This window comes from Rana temporaria, chromosome 3, assembly GCF_905171775.1.
Source record: "Rana temporaria chromosome 3, aRanTem1.1, whole genome shotgun sequence".
Taxonomy (NCBI): domain Eukaryota; kingdom Metazoa; phylum Chordata; class Amphibia; order Anura; family Ranidae; genus Rana; species Rana temporaria.
In genome coordinates, this window is record NC_053491.1 from 359067227 (window position 1) to 359088680 (window position 21454).

A 21454-nucleotide genomic window follows, 5' to 3' on the forward strand; every position below is an offset into this window, starting at 1 on the left:
CAGAGGATTATTACTGATTGCTGCATCCTGAGGCTTTTTGAGTGAAGGAGAGCAGTGAACAGAAATACTTCTGAAGAGGTGAGGTGCTGTTGATTTTTCTGTGTGATAAAAATCAAAAAGACTATTTGTTTTCTGCTGTATGACCAGCAGTGTCTGCCCAGCACTAGGCTGTGCCAGACTCCATAGATAGGTTCCTGTGTGGTGAAGGTAGACGCCCCAAGTGGCCAGGGTTTATTTTATGTTTGATTTTGTTTATGCTGTTTGGATGCTTGCAATTGTTTCCAGCAAGATGGAAGAATAAACCAAATTCTTTATTTTCAACTGTCTTCGGCTGTTTCTCTGTATCGTTCCGTGTGTAGTGAACCCATCCAGGGGGTCACACACCCCCGCTACCGAGCTAATCCCTTACACATGGTGGAGCGCCACGGGCAGTTAAAATAAACCCAAAATGGAGGAGATACTGAAACAGCTGGCTATAGCAAATGCAAATCAACAGCACACGAATGCAGGTTTGCATCGGAGCATTGCAGCTCAACAACAGGCTCACATAGCTCAACAACAGGTTCACAAAGAGAGCATTGCAGCTCAACAACAGGCTCACCAAGAGAGCCTTGCAGCTCAACAACAGGCTCACCAAGAGAGCATTGCAGCTCAACAACAGGCTCACCAAGAGAGCATTGTAGGCTTGGAACAGAGACACCAGCAGCAAATGGAGGCCATCGTGACACAGCTTCAGAGACAGCAGACCGAGGCTGGGAGTCAGGCCATTAACATACCGACTTTTTGGGTAAGACACTTATTGCCAAAGATGACTGCAGATGAAGACCCGGAGAGGTTTCTGACCACGGAGAGCAGCGGAAAGAGAGAGTTGGCCTAAAGAACAGTGGGCTGGACTAGTGGCCCCCCTTTTATCTGGAGAAGCCCAAAAGGCATATTTTGATTTGGAGCTTGCAGACGCAAAAAACTATGATCGGTTAAAAGAGGAAATATGGTGTAACCCTGGATGTCCGTGCTCAGCGGGTCCACAATTGGAGTTATCAGCTGAAGAAGCCACCTCGGTCGCAGATGTATGACCTCATCCATTTGGCTAAGAAATGGCTGCAGCCAGAAACTCTGTCTGGACCAAAAATTTTGGAGTAGTCGTGGAAAAAATTCTTAGGTCTCTTCCTAACACCCTGCAGAAATGGGTGAACCATGGTGGTCCGGAAACCGCAGAAAAACTTGTAGACCTGGTCGAAAGGTACCTAACAACAGAGAATTTGTCCTCTTCCACCAGAGACGCACAGACTTTCCACTCCAAGACCAGACCCTCCCCACCTATAGGTAAGACTGCATCAAGGGATGGGAGTGGAGAGAGGGACCAAGGAGCAACTAGAGGAATTATCGGGACTACTGCTAATGTTTGGCGAGAGCGGCCTGGAAGACCCATCCCACAGGAGAGGACCAGAAGGTTGATTTGTTACCGTTGCCGGGAAGAGGGACATGTAGCAGCGGTTTGCCCAGCGGGTGATGAACCCATGCAGTGTGACTTTCTGACAGAGAGACGACAGTCCCTTTTTGCAACCACATGCACTGCAGTAAAGGGAAATGAGAAACCTTTATATAGAATGTGCTTAGATGGTAAAGATTTAAAAAAAAAGAGAAGTAAATGTACACCAACCGCAGGATGGAACTGTGGGTGTCTTATAATAGTGCAGTGCCACGTCCTGCATATATTGGAAAATTAATGTTGGAGAGGAACAAGAATGGACTTTATAGGCACCAATTATGATATAAAAATACGTTTATTGATGCAATTTCCCACAAGGGTTATTAAACCAACATTACAGTAGGTACATATATAAAAAGCATTAAAAACAAAGAAAAATTAACACGAAAAATTGTAATAATCAACAGAGGATCGGATTAAACCAATAATGACCCAGGAGAGGCATCAAAGAAGTATGATGACTAGCATATGTAGTAGTAGATCACAATCAAGCTCGACATGTTCCGCGGGTAACCGCTTCTTCTTTTGTGCACACTCCTACTTCCTGCAACGGTCTTGTACTATTATTTGGGTTGATCAAAATACTTGAATATAATATTCAATTAACCCACATCTTCGCATGTACTTACTTATCTCGGCGTACCACTCTTTTTCTGGTGTGTCCCTACATTTCCTTCCTATGGGCCCCACAGCACGCCGTTCCTTCCCTTGGTGGCACTATGGTGGTCATGGTCATATTCGCATGCCCTGTGATACGGTGCTTCATTGCACATATGATATGCTCTGTTTAGTATATATGATGTATAGTTATATACCAATATACATGTATAAACCAATAACAGTCTGTCTTCTCTCTAGAAATATCATTAGCTCCCGAAGAAGCGGTTACCCGCGAAACATGTCGAGCTTGATTGTGATCTACTACTACATATGCTAGTCATCATACTTCTTTGATGCCTCTCCTGGATCATTATTGGTTTAATCCGATCCTCTGTTGATTAATACAATTTTTTGTGTTAAATTTTCTTTGTTTTGAATGCTTTTTATATATGTACCTACTGTAATAGATGGTAAAGATGTTGTGGTATTGTTGGATTCAGGTAGCCTGGTCACCTTAGTGAAAAGTGATCTAGTGGTGGGAAAAACCTTGCATCCTAGGAAAATGGCTGTAGTTTGTGTACATGGGGACACTCGAGAATATCCGGTGACTACGGTTTCCTTTGAAACTTCCCTCGGTAACTTGTGTCACCAGGTGGGTTTAGTTCCCAAACTGCCACATGACGCCATTGTGGAGACAATATCATCTCTGCTCGCCAGCCCGCTTCGCTGATCCACCTGGCTCTCTCATCAGCCCGCTTTGCTCTCTCATGCCGCCCCCCGCCGCACCCACGGCCCGGCTGCAGAGAGGTCACAGTCCGGAAGTGGGCCGCCGCCCGGTGGTTGGGGACCCCTGGCCTAGACGATCTAAGTGGGAGTGGGAGTGGGTACCTGCCAGAAATAGGTACTTGCTCCCTAAAAAAAATAAACTTCTAAAAATGTTAGAAGGTGGGAAGGATTAGAAAAAAGTGGAACTTTTTGGACAGCAATAAATCATGACAGAGGATCTAACTCTTCCCCATTCTATCCCCCCAAAAATGACTTTAGATACACTTCAAAATATACTAAAATCTTGTATAAAAAACTTTTTACATTCCACTCTTGTATACGCCCTTAAGGAAATCCCATATAGTCCATAAAAGAATGACCCTTATGAATGTTAGTTTTTCTGCAGTTGTGCCTACTTTCTGCACAAGGGTGCAGGATAACCTTGAAAACAACAGGGAACACAAGGAAAGCACATAAATAGAGCAATACAACATTTTATTAATAATAAACAAAAAAAAAAACATAAAAACAATTATACACTCACATAACCACAGCTGGGTGTGTGCCTCTCACAGCCTGTCAGTAATGGGTTGCTAGTAGCTTGGCCAGAGTTGAAACCAAATGTACACACTACAGACTCCTTTCTCTATACACATTCCAATAGCCTGGGGAGGTAGAGTACGCCAGCTTCCAATATCTGCAAATACCTCTGGGACTCCAGGGAGCGATCCACCAACAGCTCACTGACAGTTGGTGGACACTACACTGACACTACACAAAGAAAACCGGGTTGTCATAATGAAGGCACGTTTCAGGGGCATGCCCCCCTTTCTCAAATCTTTCAGTAACTTTTCATAAACAAGCATCTTATCATAGAAATGCCTCAAATAATATGAAAAATTTAGGAGACCAAAAACAGCTGCTGAAAACACTTCATATATGTAGCCTTCATCTTGTAAAGGAGCCATGTGCACAATGAAGCAAAAAGTACCTTTAACCTCTTCCTACCCAGCCCTGATGCCCCTTTTATTGAGCTATTTTGCCTGGGGGGCCAGAAAGTTTGTCTGATCACTTGACCACTATCATTTGCTGTCACCTTGGTCGCATGATTGGGAGTCAGTCCCACCATGCGCCTAATTATTACTATAAAGCAGGAGCCATGTTTGACAGCTCCATCACTGTGCTAGGAGTACGCAGTAAGCATGATCTCAGCACAGAAACCTCTCATTAACCCATATGTGTGTCATGTTGGCTTTAGCACTTTTGTATTGAAATTTGAATTTGAATTTGAAAGCACTCCGGCTTAGCTCAGGCTTCACCCAATAGAACTGATCATTGAATGTGTAGAGGCCTGCTACTTTCTAGCTGGCGCTGCTTTAAATTTAGAGGGTAGTCTGAGAGTTAGTTGACTCAGACTGTATGATTTTTCTCTAAATTTGGGGCCTCTGTTCCAGCAATGGCTGTTATGTACTGTGAGTGACCACTATTGTTGTCTGGGGTGTCGTTATCACTCCAGGCCAAGGGTGGCAGCAGTCAGGTCAAGGTGTTTTGGGTGTTCCCCTCCAGCAGCCAATCAAGGGGAGTTGATCGTACCACTGTGCATGCTGGGGAGGAGTACTTAAGGGACAGAAGTCATTAGTTCAGGGTCGTCGTCGCCGATCCTGGCCTGTCGTCCCAGGCCAGGATCTACTAAGTAGGCCAGGTAGTCAGACTGGGTCTACCCTTGCAGAGTGGTCCTGTGCTGTCGGTCCTGAGGGAGGAAGCCACTCGATGAAGAACCTTGGAGAGCACCGAGCAAAAAGCTGGTATCCCAGGAGAGGCCTAGAACCTCATTGAAGGACGCACTATTACTGAGAGGCTGAGTGATGGTCAACTGTCAGTTCTGAGTTCACAAGAATTTACTCAAGAGAGATCCGGGTGCTTAATCCTGTGCTGAGAGGATTCTGGACCGAATATATCTCCATCTTTGGGAAGGTCTGTGGCAGAGACTTTACTAAAGTTTCCGTGTGACATCCTGGCTGCTAGGTTAGTGAGAGAGGTCTATCCAGGTGCACAATACCCACTCTGGCTAGAGTGGCGACGAAAGCTACGTTGCTGGAAGCAGGAGTGTTTCCGAACAAAAGTTATACACCTGAACCTATTACTTATTACCCTTCCACCTCTTCATCTACTACTTTTATTCTTTTACCACGGTGGGTAAATAAAGCAAAGAAGAAGCCTAAAGTGTGGACATTGAGGTTTTTCTCAACTCTCATCTGATACCCTAGACGGCGAAGGAATAGAGGTAACATTCCGCCCAAAACAAACCAGCAGCTCCTTCGGGGGTAGTGCTACAAATGGATAAGGTCGAATAGGGTGACAATATTTTATGTATATCCAATCATTCCGAATAAAAAAATAATAATAATGGCATTTTCTACTTACCGAGGAGAAGGAATTGAAGAGATAGTACAGTGCCCAGGCAATAATCACAATATAGTAAATATTAAGCCAAAATGACAGCACCACAGCGGCCATGCCGACCCCTGGAATGAGGACACAGTATAGTGAGTATCTGGTAAAAAAATAATGAGGAACATATTGTAGCAATGATATTATACACATTGTGTAACTTCTAGGGACCAGCAGTGAGCTCTCAAATAATCCTAATCATCATTAGCACTATTCTCATGGAAAGGTGGAGAAAACATATAGCAGACATAAAGCAGGATAATTTATGTAACAGAAAATGCCCCAAAAATGTAAATTTCACTGGACCTGCAGCTCTACATTTGCGAGGACTGTTGTATTGTGCCCATTGCTAGCCTTAGGGTGGCTGGGAAAGGGGGTTTCAAAGCACAAGCTGTGGCGCGAACCTGACATCTCCATCTTGGTTTCACTACAATCACTTGACTTGCCTACTTGTTCCAGGTCAGTGATTAATTTAGCAAAGATAAGACTAATGACTTCAGAGCTTGTTCTTAGCCAAACATGTTTCATGGTTGATTAACATTGTGTAAAATGTAATGCTGAAAAATTACAATTCCAAGGGCATGGAGGCTGACCAGTGCCTTATAACCATTTATTGGATTTAGATGTCCATGAAGAAGGTGTTTCCTTGAGTGTGAGAAGGTGGCCTATCGCGTAGCTGATTTTGTTGCAACAGCCATTCAGCAAGGATGCCGGCTGCTTGCAATGTCTTATTAAAAAACAGAGTAGTGAATTCCCACGCAAATTTTTACCATATTTTTTGTAAATGCCAGGTGATCAGAGATTTTTTGGTTGTAAGTTACAATTTGCATTGCTGAGGTAAATGTGAAATTTCAAGAGGGATGGACAGCTGCACTCCAAAGGAACTTCAAAAGTTGTCTTTATTGGTAAAAATGGACATGCATCACAGAATACAGCCAAAAAAGGGGACAGCCGACGTGTTTTACACTAGTTCAGTGCTTAGCCATGACTAAGCACTGAACTAGTGTGAAACGCGTCGGCTATCTACTTTTTTGGCTGTATTCTGTGATGCATGTCCATTTTTACCAATAAAGACAACTTTTGAAGTTCCTTTGGAGTGCGGCTGTCCATCCCTCTTGAAATTTCACATTTGCCTAGTGCATTGCCAGCAGTTTGGTTTGCTGAGAAGTTCCTAAATTGCTTACAAGACCCACCTGGAGCGGTGACTCTCTTCCCTTGCATTGCTAAGGTACTTGCTATCCCCATTCCCATGTTGGTCTCAGTCTGTCTTCTTGGCTTAGTGGAGTCAGTGGTCTTTTCCAATGCTCACAGAACTTTACTTAACATTTTACTGTTCTGGTGCTCTGACAGTTTTCTTTCTGAAAAGGCCTGGTAAATTCTATGATGTCCTTATACAGAGCCACTTATCTTTATAGGGGTTGTACAAAAAGCTAAGTAAGTCTCTTCTTTCACTGCCGGGTGAGATTGGCGTGGTAGCTTTATAGTATAGGCCATCAGGTTATTAAACATTTTCAATATATACTGTACCAAGGACTATATGGGATTGTTTTCATTTTTAAGGGCCCCCCTGGGCACAGCCACATTAGGCTAGCCCCTACAATATGGCAGTTATAAGGCCTCACCTATCCTCCTTCTAGCTTTCTAAACACTCTTTCTGGAATAGCCTCCCTGTCGAGCTCCAGGAGGCCCCTACTATTCCGGTCTTCTTGGCTTTTCACGCAAGTCTTCCCTGCGTAGCCTCTCTCTTCCACCCTTTCTACCGCTCTGTGCTGCTTCTGGTTCCTGGGTCCTCTTTTCCCAGGAACTCTGCTATGTGTGTCGGGACCCTTCGGGGGAAGACCGCTCTATACTCTCAACTCAACTCAACTTGAAGTAAACCTGTTATTTTGGGCATAATTTGGCACTCTTTAATAGGTGTAATTGATTCTGATCTATTGATGGACTCAGGGCGAAGGGAGACAAGTTGGGGTTGGGGGGTGGGTTATAGGTGGGTGTTTAGGGTAGAGCTAGAAGGTCTCTGTTAGCAATAATTAGTAGTCTAGGTATCATTGTTAACAATTGTACTGTATTGTTTGGCCCTGTGTGGCCTAAATGTTTGGTGGCGCTGTTTGTAGCAGGGGGAGAATCCAGGGGGGCAATGGGGAAATTGCACCCCAGAGAAAATATTACTGACTCTGAGCGCTCCCCAGGTAACCATAGCCACGGTCGGGACACCTGGCAGCCATTCTCAGCATGAGAATGAAACTGCTTTCCTGATACCCCCCCCCAGTGTAAGCTCTCCTGATCCCCCCCCCCCAGTGTAAGCTCTCCTGATTCCCCCCAGTGTAGGCTCTCCTGACCCCCCCCCCAGAGTAAGCTCTCCTGATCCCCCCCCCCCCCAGTGTAAGCTCTCCTGATCCCCCTCAGTGTATGCTCTCCTGATTCCCCCCCCCCCAGTGTATGCCCTCCTGGTTCCCCCCCCCCCCAGCCGTTCTGACCCCCCAGTGTGTGCCGTTTTTACCCCCCTGGTGACACAAAGTCCTTTGCTCTTCTGATCCTGTACACTGCTCTTCATCCGAATGACCCCTGTCCTCTGTCCTGCTGTTCCATGCACACTACCCTACATCCTACTGACCTCTGTACACTGTATTATACATTAAATTCAGTTATTTTCTGGCAGTGCCCCTCCCGAGACTAGACTCTGGATCCGCCCCTGGTTTGTAGAGTAGTGTAGTGCTAGACTGACATGGTCATCAGTGCAATGTTCCAAGGTGTGTGGGAAAGGAAGGTGTGAGCAAAAAATGATTTGGGGAATTTTTGGGTAGCTGCTAAACAAGCAATCAGAGCAGTCCTATTGTTGATTTTCAACCCCAGGATTTGAAAAAAAAGTAATTTGCCTGGCCCTGAACCTTAATTTCCAGTCCAGTCTCACAAAGTCCTGATGATGGAGGCCCTTGGCATTCCCTAAACATTAATGGTTGTTTTTTAGGCTGGGTTCACACCTCCGATGGATGCGGCTCGCAGCAGGGGTCCGGTGCATCCCTGTTCTCCGCTTGAATTTTTGCCTAAATTCGGCTCTGAAACAGAACCAAAGATGCACAGCACTCCTGTGCAAGCTGAACCGCAGCCATAACAGAGATATGTGAACCGGATCCATAGAGAGTCGTTCACAATCTCCTGTCATGCGAATTGGATGCAGGGATAGCTGCATCCAATTCGCATAGGTGTGAACCCAGTCTTAAACAATTACTGTGACCAGTTAACCTTATCTGGACGGGACTGTCAGCTCACCATAGATGGATCTAAATTAAGCTGGTTCAGCATGGATCTGAGAGAAATCAATCTAATGACTGCCTTCTCTCAAACGAAAATGATAGAATATTTCCATCTGATCGGTGCATTCTGACAGTGGAGGAGTCTTGCTGTGCACCAGAGAGTATTCCTTCATCCACCCCAAAACAATTCACTATGGCCAGCTTAACTTTATAGGCATTTTGGACCAGATTCTCAAAGGACTTACGACGGCGCAGCGCCATGTAAGTCCTAATCTGACCCGTCCTATCTATGCGACTGATTCTTAGAATCAGTTACGCATATATACCCATTAGATCCGACAGACGTAAGTCTCTTACGCCGTCGGATCTAAACTGAATTTTTTGACCGCTAGGTGGCGCTTCCGTCGAATTCCGCGTCGAGTATGCAAATTAGCTAGATACGCAAATTCCCGAACGTACGCACGGCCGACGCAGTAAAGTTAAAACGTTTACGTTAGGCTTTTCCCGGCGTATAGTTGCCCCTGCTATATGGTGGCATAAGTGCGGCGCATCAATGTTAAGTATGGCCGTCGTTCCCGCGTTGAAATTTGAAAAAGTTACGTCGTTTGCGTAAGTCGTCCGTGAATGGGGCTGGACGTCATTTACGTTCACGTCGAAACCAATGACGTCCTTGCGGCATACTTTGGAGCAATGCACACTGGGAAATTCCACGGACGGCGCAAATGCGCTGTTCGGGAAAAACGTCAATCACGTCGGGTCACAGTAGATTTACATAAAACATGCCCCCCTGATCCAAATTTGAATTAGGCAGGCTTACGCCGGCCGATTTACGCTACGCAACTTACGCAACTTACGGAGCAAGTGCTTTGAGAATACAGCACTTGCCCGTGTAAGTTGCGGAGGCGTAAGGTAAATCAGATACGTTACGCCTGCCCAAAATTGCGCGGAGATACGAGAATCTGGCCCTTTATTTCTACAAACCTTTTTATGTACAGATTTTGTCATTCATAATAATGTGGAATGACAACCATGTAAAAGAGCAAAAATGGCAATTTCCAGAAAACCTTAAAGTTAACATTCACATGATGTTTTTTCTCATATTGAGCACTATTCATACAAACACTGTACCTTTAAACATGGGAGCCAGCTTCCACACCCCCAGGCCTCCAATAGATGTGAATTGTCCCAGAGCCGTCTCCAGGAAGAATAGCGGGATGCCGGCAAAGACTAGTGTCAGGAAGTATGGGATAAGAAATGCTCCTGGATAAAACAAAGGCATGGTATGTTGGAAACAAATTTAAAGTGTTACTAAACCCACAACAGTAAAATCAGTCTGTATATGCAGTAAAGTATGCTTGTTATACTCACTGTGGAACCCAAATGGTTAATCCTCTGCATTGTGTAAAAAGGCTGCTTGATCCTGTATGCACAGATCCTCCCTTCCCTGGACAAGTCCAGATAAGACAGATCCTTTGGTGTCAGGCTGCACATGCTCAGTTTGGTGTGTATTGCTAGAGAGTTTTTTTTGTTCTTGGGAGAGTGTATATGATTAGCACAGGGCCAATCAGCAGTGTCCAGTAGGGATGAGCCGAACACCCCCCTGTTTGGTTCGCACCAAAACCTGCGAACACACCAAATGTTCATGTGAACTTTAGAACCCCGTTAAAGTCTATGGGACTCGAACGTTTGAAATCTAAAGTACTAATTTTAAAGGCTAATATGCACGTTATTGTCCTAAAATGTGTTTGGGGACCTGGGTCCTGTCCCAGGGGACATGTGTCAATGCAAAAAAAAGTTTTAAAAATGTCAGTTTTTTCGGGAGCAGTGAATTTAATAATGCTTGTTTCCCGTAGTTAGAACTGTCTCTGCACACAGTGTAATTTCTGAAAGAAAAAAAGTAATTTAAAACTGACTCGCGGCTGTAATGAATTGTCGGCTCCTGGCAAAACAGAGATAATTCATTCATAAAAAAAAAAAAAAAGCGTGGGGTCCCCCCAAATTCAATAACCAGGCCCTTCAGGTCTGGTATGGATATTAAGGGGAACCCCACCGTCAATTTATAAAAAAATGACGTGGGGTTCCCCCCAAATATCCATTCCAGACCCTTCAGGTCTGGTGTGGATTTTAAGGGGAACTCCACCCCAAATAAAAAAAAAATGGCATGGAGTTCCCCCAAAAATCCACACCAGACCCCTTATCCGAGCACGTAACCTGGCCGGCCGCAGATTTTAAGGGGAACTCCACCCCAAATAAAAAAAAATGGCATGGAGTTCCCCCAAAAATCCACACCAGACCCCTTATCCGAGCACGTAACCTGGCCGGCCGCAGAAAAGAGGGGGGGACAGAGAGCGCCGTACCAGGCCACATGCCCTCAACATGGGGAGGATGTCCCCATGTTGATGGGGACAAGGGCCTCATCCCCACAACCCTTGCCCGGTGGTTGTGGGGATGAGCCCTTGTCCCCATCAAGGGGACATCCAACACCGGAGACAGCCCGGCGAATAACGCTGCTGAAGCTATGACATTTCTTATATTGGTGAGGCGGGGCCACCTGTCACGTGACCCCGCCCCCTCTGACGCAAGGGGGAGGCCTGGGCTTCCTCAGTGACGTAGCAGAGGGTGCGTCAGAGGGGGAGGGGGTCACGTGACAGGTGGCCCTGCCTCACCTATATAAGAAATGTCATAGCTTCAGCAGCGTCATTCGCCGGGCTGTCTCCGGTGGACACAGGCGGCCGGCGATGCTGCGCTCTGGATCCCGGACGATCTTCTCATCGCTGGACCGGAGAGGAGATCACCCGTCGCTGGATACCAACAACGTTGGAGCAGGGAGCCGGGACCGAGAGTGGATTAGCACCGCTGGATTTTTTTTTTTTTATAAAGGACTTTTTTCCACAGTGTGTGTGTGTTTTTTTTACAACTATTTACACTTCCTTCGTTAAATGGTAGGGGTACAATGTACCCCATTACCAATTCACATGGGGGGGGCAGGATCTGGGGGTCCCCTTTGTTAAAGGGGTCTTCCAGATTCTGATAAGCCCCCCGCCTGCAGACACCCACAACCACGGGCAAGGGTTGTGGGGATGAGGCCCTTATCCCCATCAACATGGGGACATCCTCCCCATGTTGAGGGCATGTGGCCTGGTACGGTTCAGGAGAGGGGGGGCACTCTCTGTCCCCCCCTCTTTTCTGCGGCTGGCCAGGTTACGTGCTCGGATAAGGGGTCTGGTGTGGATTTTTGGGGGAACTCCACGCTATTTTTTTTAATTTGAGGTGGAGTTCCCCTTAAAATTCACACCGGACCTGAAGGGCCTGGAATGGATATTTGGGGGGAACCCCACGTCATTTTTTTTTTAAATTTGTAATCAAATCAAAAACACTGAAATTTGCTCAGTTGCAGAATTGTCGCTGTCATTACTTTTTTATGATGAATTTCCCCACAAATCGCTATCGCTCAATTCTGCAAGTGATTATAATTTATTATCGCTGTTTTCTAGCTGCTCTAAAACCACTTTTGACATAAAGGGACACTTTTTGGTTGCTATGGACAATCTACAGTTTGCAGGCAGAAAGAACAGTTTTTATTATACAAAAGTACATGTAGGGCACTGGGCAGACAACTAGGGACAAAGGGGGTGTGTTTTTTTTTACATACAGTACTGTAATCTATAAGATTACAGTATACTGTATGTAATGTGTTTATTTACTTTTTTGAATTTGGCGCCGGTCTCCGCCCCTGTGCGTCGTAACGTCGCAGGGAACGGAGATCGGCAGCACACAGGGACACTGTGTGAATCGAGCAAGGACGCCGCTCGTTCACACAGCGGGAATGCATCGCAGGATCCAGGGACAAGGTAAGTAACTCCGCCTGTGGCTGCTGCGAGGCGATCCCAGTCTGGCTCGGGGATACCACGTTTGGTAATGAAATCTTACCCCAAGCCAGACTCGGGAATACCGCCAGGGGGGTTAAATGACTTTTTTCTTTCAGAAATGACACTTTGTGCAGAGACAGCTCTAAGTATGGGAAACATGTGCTATTTCACATGCTTAGTTTACACCCCCCCCTAGGTACGAAATTTAAAGGAATATTTCACTTTTATGATTTCACTTTAAGCATTATTAAATTCACTGCTCCCGAAAAACCGGCCCTTTTTAAAACTTTTTTTTGCATTGATACATGTCCCCTGGTGCAGGACCCAGGTCCCCAAACACTTTTTAGGACAATAACTTGCATAATAGCCTTTAAAATTAGCACTTTAGATTTCTCCCATAGACTTTTTTTGCCGCGAACACCCCAAATTGTTCGTTGTTTGCCGAACAGGCAATGTTCGAGTCGAACATGAGTTCGACTCAAACTCAAAGCTCAAAGCTCATCCCTACTGTCCAGACATGTCTAGATAGAGGGTCAGGAGCCCTGCAGCCTCATAAGACTGCTCAGTGAAGTATGAAAACTCCTCCTACATGCTTCTCCAGAAACTGATGGAAGTCACAAGACTGCTATATACTGCTGATGAGAAAAGGTATTTAGCTGTTGACATTTACTAAAATGATTGCATTTCCATATTCTGTGTACTGTGTGAGACCAGATATAGTGAATGCAGGGTCCTGGGTTTAGTAACACTTTAAGGTTAAAGCATAGCTCCCAACTGTCCCTGATTTCGAGGGACTGTCCTGATTTGGAGCAATGTCCCTCCGTCCCTGAGTCATTCCTCCTTATTTGTCCCTCATTTTGGTCTGATCCATATAGTTGTATATAAAATGCACTTTTAATCTTTCAAAAATTGTTTCCCAGTGCTAAACCTTTCATACAATTTCTAAATTGCTGCATTTATACATTTTAAAGCCAATATAAAGGAATAGTAGTGGTAAAAAAAAAAGCACTTGTGGATTTAATAAACTTTTTTTTGGTTAATTCTCCATTAAGGGGGTGTGGCATTTCTCCTACCTTTTTTCCAGCGGCAGGAACAGCCTTCAGGGAAGACGCGGAGTCGTGGGCAGAGCTTAGGCGCGAGGAGGAGGAATCCTCCGGCTCGCTCTGAATGCTGGGGCTCCGCTCTCCTCGTCGTGACGTCACTGGTTGTTAGACGCCAGGCGGGCCGTGTCTAGCAACATGTTGTTTTGGCAGTGAGCCAGGCAGTGTCTGGGGGTGAAATAAAGCGGGTCTCAGCCAGAACTAGGGGGCATCAGATCGGCCAAGGTGGCATTTCCGGGCAATGTCCCGCAATGAAGGTGCCCGGGACGCGGGACAGACTTCCCACAGCGGGACTTTCATGGGCAATCTGGGACGGTTGGAAGGTATGCATACACTGCCCCCTCCAGTCAGGATGTACAGTCCCCCCATACTGCCCTCCACTCCCCCCCCCCATTATACTGCCCTCCACTACCACCCCCTCCCATCATACTGCCCCCCTCCCATTATACTGCCCTCCACTGCCCCCTCCCATTATACTGCCACTCCCATTTTACATCCCAGAACCCTGCACTCTGCATGCAGCTGATCCCAGAACCCTGCACTCTGCATGCAGCTGATCCCAGAACCCTGCACTCTGTATGCAGCTCATCCCTGAACCCTGCACTCTGTACATAGCTCATACTACAACCCTGCACTCTGTATATAGCTCATCCTACAACCCTGCACTCTGTATATAGCTCATCCTACAACCCTGCACTATGTATGTAGCTCATCCTACAGCCCTGCACTGAGCCTATAAGTGCACTAAGGCCCCATGCACACGAGACGCTCGTAAACGCTGGTAAACGTGTGTTTAGAGGCAGTTGGACAGCTTTTTCAACTGCCCCTGAACACATTCAATGTTATCCTATGTGTTCATGCACACAGTCTCGTTTATTGCTGTTTTTAGGCGTTTAACCTAGTTTTTCCAGAAGCAAAAAAATGGGTTCAGACGCAAAAGATTTTGTTTATAGCCGTTTTTAGAGGTGACCTATTTTTTTTACATTAGAAATCTCAAAAATTATGGCAAATAATGAAAAAACATAAAAAAAACATAAAAAACTGTAATTGCTTGCATTGCATTGTGGACAATCCACAACTTGTGGCAGGAGACGTGGCAGGTGATGTGGCCAGGTGATGTGGCCAGTGGACAATCCACAACTTGTGGCAGGTGACATGGCCAGGTGACGTGGCAAGTGGACAATCCACAATTTGTGGTAGGTGACGTAGCCAGGTGACGTGGCCAGGTGACGTGGCCAGGTGACGTGGCCATTGGACAATCCACAACTTGTGGCAGGTGACATGGCCAGGTGACGTGGCAGGTGATGTGGCCAGGTCATGTGGCAAGTGGACAATCCACAACTTGTGGCAGGTGATGTGGCAAGTAACGTGGCCAAGTGATGTGGCAAGTGAACAATCCACAACTTGTGGCAGGTGACGTGGCCAGGTGATGTGGCCAATGGACAATCCACAACTTGTGGCCAGATGATGTGAACAGGTGATGTGGCAGGGGACGTGGCCAGGTGACATGGCCAGGTGACGTGGCAAGTGGACAATCCGCAACTTGTGGCAGGTGATGTGGCAAGTGGACAATCCACAACTTGTGGCAGGTGATGTGGCCAGATGACATTGCCAGGTGACATGGCAAGTGGATAATCCACAACTTGTGGCAGGTGACGTGGCCAGGTGATATGGCCAGGTGATGTGGCAAGTGGACAATCCATAACTTGTGGCAGGTGTCGTGGTCAGGTGACGTGGCAAGTGGACAATCCACAACTTGTGGCAGGTGACGTGGCCAGTTGATGTGGCAGGTGACGTGGACAATCCACAACTTGTGGCAGGTGACGTGGTCAGGTGACGTGACCAGGTGACGTGGTCAGGTGACATGGCAAGTGGACAATCCACAACTTGTGGCAGGTGGCGTGGCCAGGTGACATAACAGGTGACGTGGCCAGGTGACATGGCCAGTGGACAATCCACAACTTGTGGCAGGTTGCGTGGCCAGGTAACGTGGCAAGTGGACAATCCGCAGCTTGTGGCAGGTGATGTGGCAAGTGACACTGTAAATACAAGTACACTGCTGCTCTCTCAGCTGCTACTCACTCTGGTCTCACAAAATGGCTAAAATGGTTAAATAATATTGTTTTTTGAGCTTAGGGAGGGTCTTATGATGTTTCTTAACTAAACGCTTATAAACGCAAACGTGGTAAAACGCAGCGAAATTCGCGGCAAAACGGGGGTATTTAAACGACGGTTTTAGCCTTTGGGCTCCATGCACACTGGAATAAAAAATGTTGCTTCTACAGAAGTTTTGTGTTCTGCCTGTAGAAGCAACTCAATGTTACCCTTTGTATCCATACACATTAGGATGTTTACAGGCATATTTTTGAGAACAACGTTTAGAGGCAGGAAAAAAAAACCTTCTCATTCGCGTTTCTGATTGGAGCTCACTGGCAGAAAAAACGTAAAACTCTCCTAAACTCATCTAAACTTTGTACAAAAAAATGCTCTATATGGACGTTTTTTACTCCACAAGGAACAGACGTTTTTTTAAGCCTAGTGTGCACGGAGCCTAAAAAACGTGTGTTTAGCAGAGTTTGCACCGGCGTCCGTGTGCATGGGGCCTAAGGGGTATGAAGTAACACTACTACAAAAAGTTAACTTGGCAAGGACTGGAAGAAGAGTGTAGTGAGTAACCAAGTGAAGGAACAAGATACAGCAACCAGTCATAGTCATGGTACCTGGTAAAGTTCTCCGAAAGCGAAAGGGGTTGATGTTCTGGCTCCCTCCCTAGCATCATGTCTCCCATGGCAACCGGGAGCAGACTAGCGTTATGGAGATGGTCACGTGGTACGGGAAGGCCAGAGTCAAGTGAGAGCATGCATGAGGTCCGCACTACGTGCTTGGCGGGACCCTATTCTGTTACTGGGAGTGAGGTAACAGAGATACGCTGACTGGTGGAGTGGGTGCAAGTACCTCCTAATGCTAACATACAAGTTACAGTGTGTAATGACACGGGACAAGTCGCTTTTCAGAGGAACACTGCACTTTGTTAATACATACAGTGAAGGCTCATCTCTAAGAGGGAAAATTGTCTTAATGAGATAGGATAGTATGGATAATATTTTGATTACAACTAGGTTTGCAGGGTCAAGAGGCAGTCTTTTCTTCCTGTGTGGCAGAATTGGGCTCTGTTAAACAAGGGAGGGTTTACCCAATCAGATGGCATTTAAAATTGGCTTGATTTGTTGTACAATTTTTTTTTACAACTCAGGTAACTATGTAACATGTATGGAACCGATACCATCTCACCTCCTCCATTTTTTCCACACAAATATGGGAATCTCCACACATTTCCCAGTCCGATGGCATACCCCACGCAGGACAGCAAGAAGTCAAATCTCCCTTTCCATGTTCCTCGGTCCTCTGTGTCCGATTTCTTCTTGGCAGCTGCTGGAACTGAACAGTGAGTTTCGATGGGCAAAGCATGCCGGACCTCACTTGGTGAGGTTAGCTCCACAGAGTCACAATCAATCTTTCCCATACTGGTCCAACAAAGAGGGAAAAGAGGTCGGGCCTTCTCAAAAGAGGGGCACTTAGTAGAGACAACAACTAAGATTCTTCAGAGAGACTAGAAATGTTCCACAAAAGGGAATGCTGAGTTTGGTCACAGCTGTTGGGATAAAATATATATTTTAAAGTAGATGTAAACACAACCCCTAAAATATCATATAAGTTTCAACATGTTGATGTAATTTCAAAAGTAATTTTCAATCTAATAAACTCTGCAGCTGGTCATCCTCTGGGGAAGGTCTTTGTTCAGGCACTTCCTGTCATAGGGTAACAAATTTCTCCCAATTGCGATCTTCTTTGGTCACCTAGTCACATGCACCCCTTGTGGTGACTGTAAGTCCGTATGTTGACACACATTGCAATGTTGTAGCTGTCAGGAAGCCAAGACAGGGCAATATGAAGCAGCCTACACTGGAGGAAGTGCATGTGGATAGCAGGAGATCAGAAGCACTGAGATAAATAGCCCTTGTGTAGCTGGGTTCTCCCCGCCCCATAGTGAGAGTGACAGAGAACCGGAGGAGAGTGGATCTGCATGTTCCTGTCCACTCGCCCCCTACTCCTGTTAGAATTAGTACCTCAGCATCTCTACTGGCTTCCAGTCCAGTTCAAGATTCTCTTACTTACTTACCTTTAATGTAATTTACAACTTCGCTCCTCCGAAATTACCTTTCTAAACTCCTGCACATCAACAGACCCTCCCGCACTTTAGGGTCTTCTTCTTCTATCCATCTCAATGTTCCATCCACTTGCCTATTTCTTTAAGCTAGCATACCCTGCTTGATTTCATTGACTTGTTTTTATCATTTAAGGTATATTTATTCTATTTTATATTTTTTGTTGCTCTGATGCTATCCTCATAAGGTGACCTTCCATGTTCTGAAGGGCACCTTTAAATAAAATGTATTATTAATATGTGTCATCCCCACTCGGTGTCTGCTCTGTTTCTTCCCCCTCCCTCCTGGGTTACGGTGGCAAGGGACCAATCAATACAGAGAAAAGGATAAGGGGACATGTAGTCCCCAGAGACAGCGCTGCCTATAGGTAATAGTGGGCTCTGAACTACAGCCCCCATTAGCCCTGAAAAACTTTTCCAAGCAAAATCCAACAACAAAGTCAGACCAGTGCGGGACAGGGGAGCACAAGGATTTGCTGCAGGCTGCCAGCTCCAGATAATAAGCCACTGGTACACCCTTTACTGTGCCAAGGTCACCTCTTCCAGGATACAGACTGTGCTGCACTACAAACCGGAGTCGCCCAGGCAACCCAGAGGGAGTGGACGTCCAACTAGAGGGATCATTGTTGCTGTATCGCTGGGTCTGGTAAGAGGGCCTGGCAGCCATTACTGACTACCACCACTAGAGACTAAGCCATTAGTTGGTACCCAACCAGCTACTATAAAATACTGCCTGAAAGCCTTTTTGATTACCTTAAAGCGCGTCAACGATTACTGGGCCCCAACGTCGTTAGTCAGCTGCAGACTAGCCATTTGCAAACAGACAGGTACCCCTTTCCTCCACCGCACCAGCAAATCTGACCTGTAGTGCAGCACAGTCTGTATATTGGAAAGGGTGTTCCAGTGACTCAGTCTCTGGCGCCGCTTCTCTTTTGCAGGGCTAACCGGGGTCTGTAGTTCAGAGCCCACTATTTCCTATAGGCAGCGCTGTTGCATCATCCTTTTCTCTTTTGTGTTGATTGGTGCCTTGACTAACCCAGGTGGGTGGGGGAAGTAACAGAGCAGGTGGTAGGCAGGGGTGACACAGAGCCCCCTGCTGACAGGAGTAGAGGGAAAGGTGTTTTTGCTATAATGACAGCTGCACACCAGAGGACTGTGGATCTCACACCTGTCTCCTATTAGCCTATGTACTGAACAGTGTTTTTTCCATGAACTATTTTTGCTGGTTCTATTAGAACTTTTTCACATTATAGTTTTTTAGTGATTTTTGTTTATCTTTTGCACATATACCTCCCTGATTTGAGGTGTAGGGGGTTCTTATTTATGTATATGGTATATATATATATATATGTATGCAATTTTTTACTTGATTATCAGCGCAACACAATATTTTCTTATTTATTCACTTTGGTTTTGTGCACCTCACGTGTCTGCAGCTTATCTTTAGTATTTTATATGGTTTTAGTAATAGCGCTGTAGTACCTTTTTACATATTATTACAATTTTCAATGCTTTTCTTCTTTTTTTATATTTGGCACTAAAACAGTTAAAGGAAAGGAAAACTTAAATGTGGATACCAGTTCCGTTGACAACTTTCCCTTCAACATTCTTGGAAATCTCTTGAGTGGAGCACAGACAGCAAAATCTACCCAACGTGGGTTCTTCTAACCATTCCTTACTCGCTCCAATAAAATATGTGTTTAGATCTACACCTTTGTCTCAAAGACAAACAGACCCTGTTTGGGTTGAAATCCGTAATTGTTTGTTTCCGAGGATTTACACCTGTCAGCTGCCGACAAAGAAATGCTTGATCCCCAAGCACGTGAAACATCAAATAAATATTTGTGCATTTGGGTGAAATACAGAGACTGCATACGTCTTTTGGAATGCGCTATGAATTTTGCAGCTATTGATCTAAACAGCTGCTCCTTACCTGCATTGGAATTATCTGATATGTTTCAGTACTATTGCATTCTAAATCCTCAGATTTTTAGACAATATCAGGATTATGGATTTTAACACATGATGCATAAGATATGAACTTTTTATTGATTGTGAGATGCTGATCACATGTTTGATACTATACAAACAGGTAGTTTAAGATATCAAGTTGACAGGTGACAGGTGAAGCTATGTACTGTTGGATCAGCTGTCACTAAAAACCCTTTAAACAATAGTATTGTTATAATTCAAGTTCATATGTAAAAGTTCAGACCGTGGTAAAAAATAAAATGTTTATTTTTTAATTTAACATTTTTATTTCTTGTGAAGATAAGTGCTATTTTATGATCTGAATCATTCACAACTCAGAAAAGTACCTTCTTTTGCACTCACCCTCCTTAAAATTTCTTTTATTTCTGCTGTGATCTGATTTCTTGTTATAGGATGGCTCTATTCATTCTCTATGGTCCTACCATATGTAGGAAGGAATCCACCTTCTTCCTGCCCACTCCCGAAATGAACTAGGGACTATGTACTATAGCACAGGTGTCAAACACAAGGCCCGTGGGCCGAATCCGACCTTCCAGGCCATTTCATGTGGCTATTAATCTGCATTGATCAACACAGACTCAATGAAAGGAATCAGAGAGAGTTGATTTTATGTGCCCTGTTTACACCATGCATCGGTGTGCATAGCATAAAAAATGCAGTATGTTATGCAAAACATAAAAACACATTACAATGCATGAAGTTGCATTGTGCTGTTGTGCAATGAGTTAAATTAAGTGTTTCTTTTTTTAAACTGAAATAAAGTTAAAAAAACAATAACACTGTGATGTGTTGTAACGACGCATGGCAGTGTGCGCATGATATGTGCACCAGCTGGTGTGAATGGGCTCATTCACTTAGATTACAAGATAGGAATTTGAAACTGCGTGAAGCAAAACATCTATCCCCACAATATATAAGGTGGACATTATTTAAAAAGAAACTCTCATTAGCCTGCCTGAATCCACACTGGAAGATCCAGTGTACCACATGATTCTTTGTATCCTATGCCCACGTAAGGAGGACCCAGGATTGCAGATGTAAACCATGTGCATTGTCTAGCTGAGCCACTTCAGTTAATATCTTACTAATATTTATATTAATAGTTCTGAGGGCTTCCTTTTCTCATCTCTTTATCTAACTACACCCATATCTAAATGTATAAGATTTACAGACACCTTAATAAACAAGATGGCACCCATTATCAGCTTACCTTGAACTGCTCCTCCATGTGTCCTGCCATTCACTGACGTTGTACCCAAAGTGATTGCCCACCAGCGCTCTGTGCTCTCACCGCACCCCTCTCCATCATTAGCTTAGATATTGACAGAGTGTTAATGAGCTTCCAGTTTATGTCCAATATAATCACCATCAAGCCAGAAGGCAGCGCTGACTTGTACCGTGTCCCTAAAGAATGGCAATTTGGATCTGTGATCCACAAATCTGCTTACTCCTGACTGTACCCTAAAAAATGGTCAGATTGAAGCAGCGGGGTGGTCAAATATTGAATTGATTGTTTACAATTTTTTCAGAGTGGGTCCTTTAAAAATTCTGTTTTCGAGTTTGAGATTCCTGACATGTCTTAAAGGGAAGCAGAGATTTCTACTTAGGATTTAGCTTCATATTAGGGTTAGTGCTTGAGTTGGGGTTAGCGTTAGCCTTATGCTGTTTTTCATGACGAGAAAAATGCAATTTTTTTAATTGGACGTGAA

The 21454-nt window shown here is 45.1% G+C and overlaps 1 protein-coding gene across 1 annotated transcript in view; it reads right to left on the reverse strand.

The window, feature by feature from the left end:
- The window catches only part of LOC120932692 (sodium- and chloride-dependent GABA transporter 1-like), a 57923-nt gene extending 36856 nt beyond the window's left edge, over nucleotides 1-21067 (reverse strand). The window contains exons 1-4 of the mRNA XM_040345255.1: nucleotides 20956-21067; nucleotides 16820-17180; nucleotides 9688-9819; nucleotides 5279-5379 (exon numbers count right to left, since the gene is read on the reverse strand). Of these exons, the coding sequence (XP_040201189.1) occupies nucleotides 5279-5379; nucleotides 9688-9819; nucleotides 16820-17051 (465 nt within the window). The 5' untranslated portion in view covers nucleotides 17052-17180; nucleotides 20956-21067. The remainder of the gene's footprint in view (nucleotides 1-5278; nucleotides 5380-9687; nucleotides 9820-16819; nucleotides 17181-20955) is intronic.
- Between the last annotated feature and the right edge of the window lie 387 nt (nucleotides 21068-21454).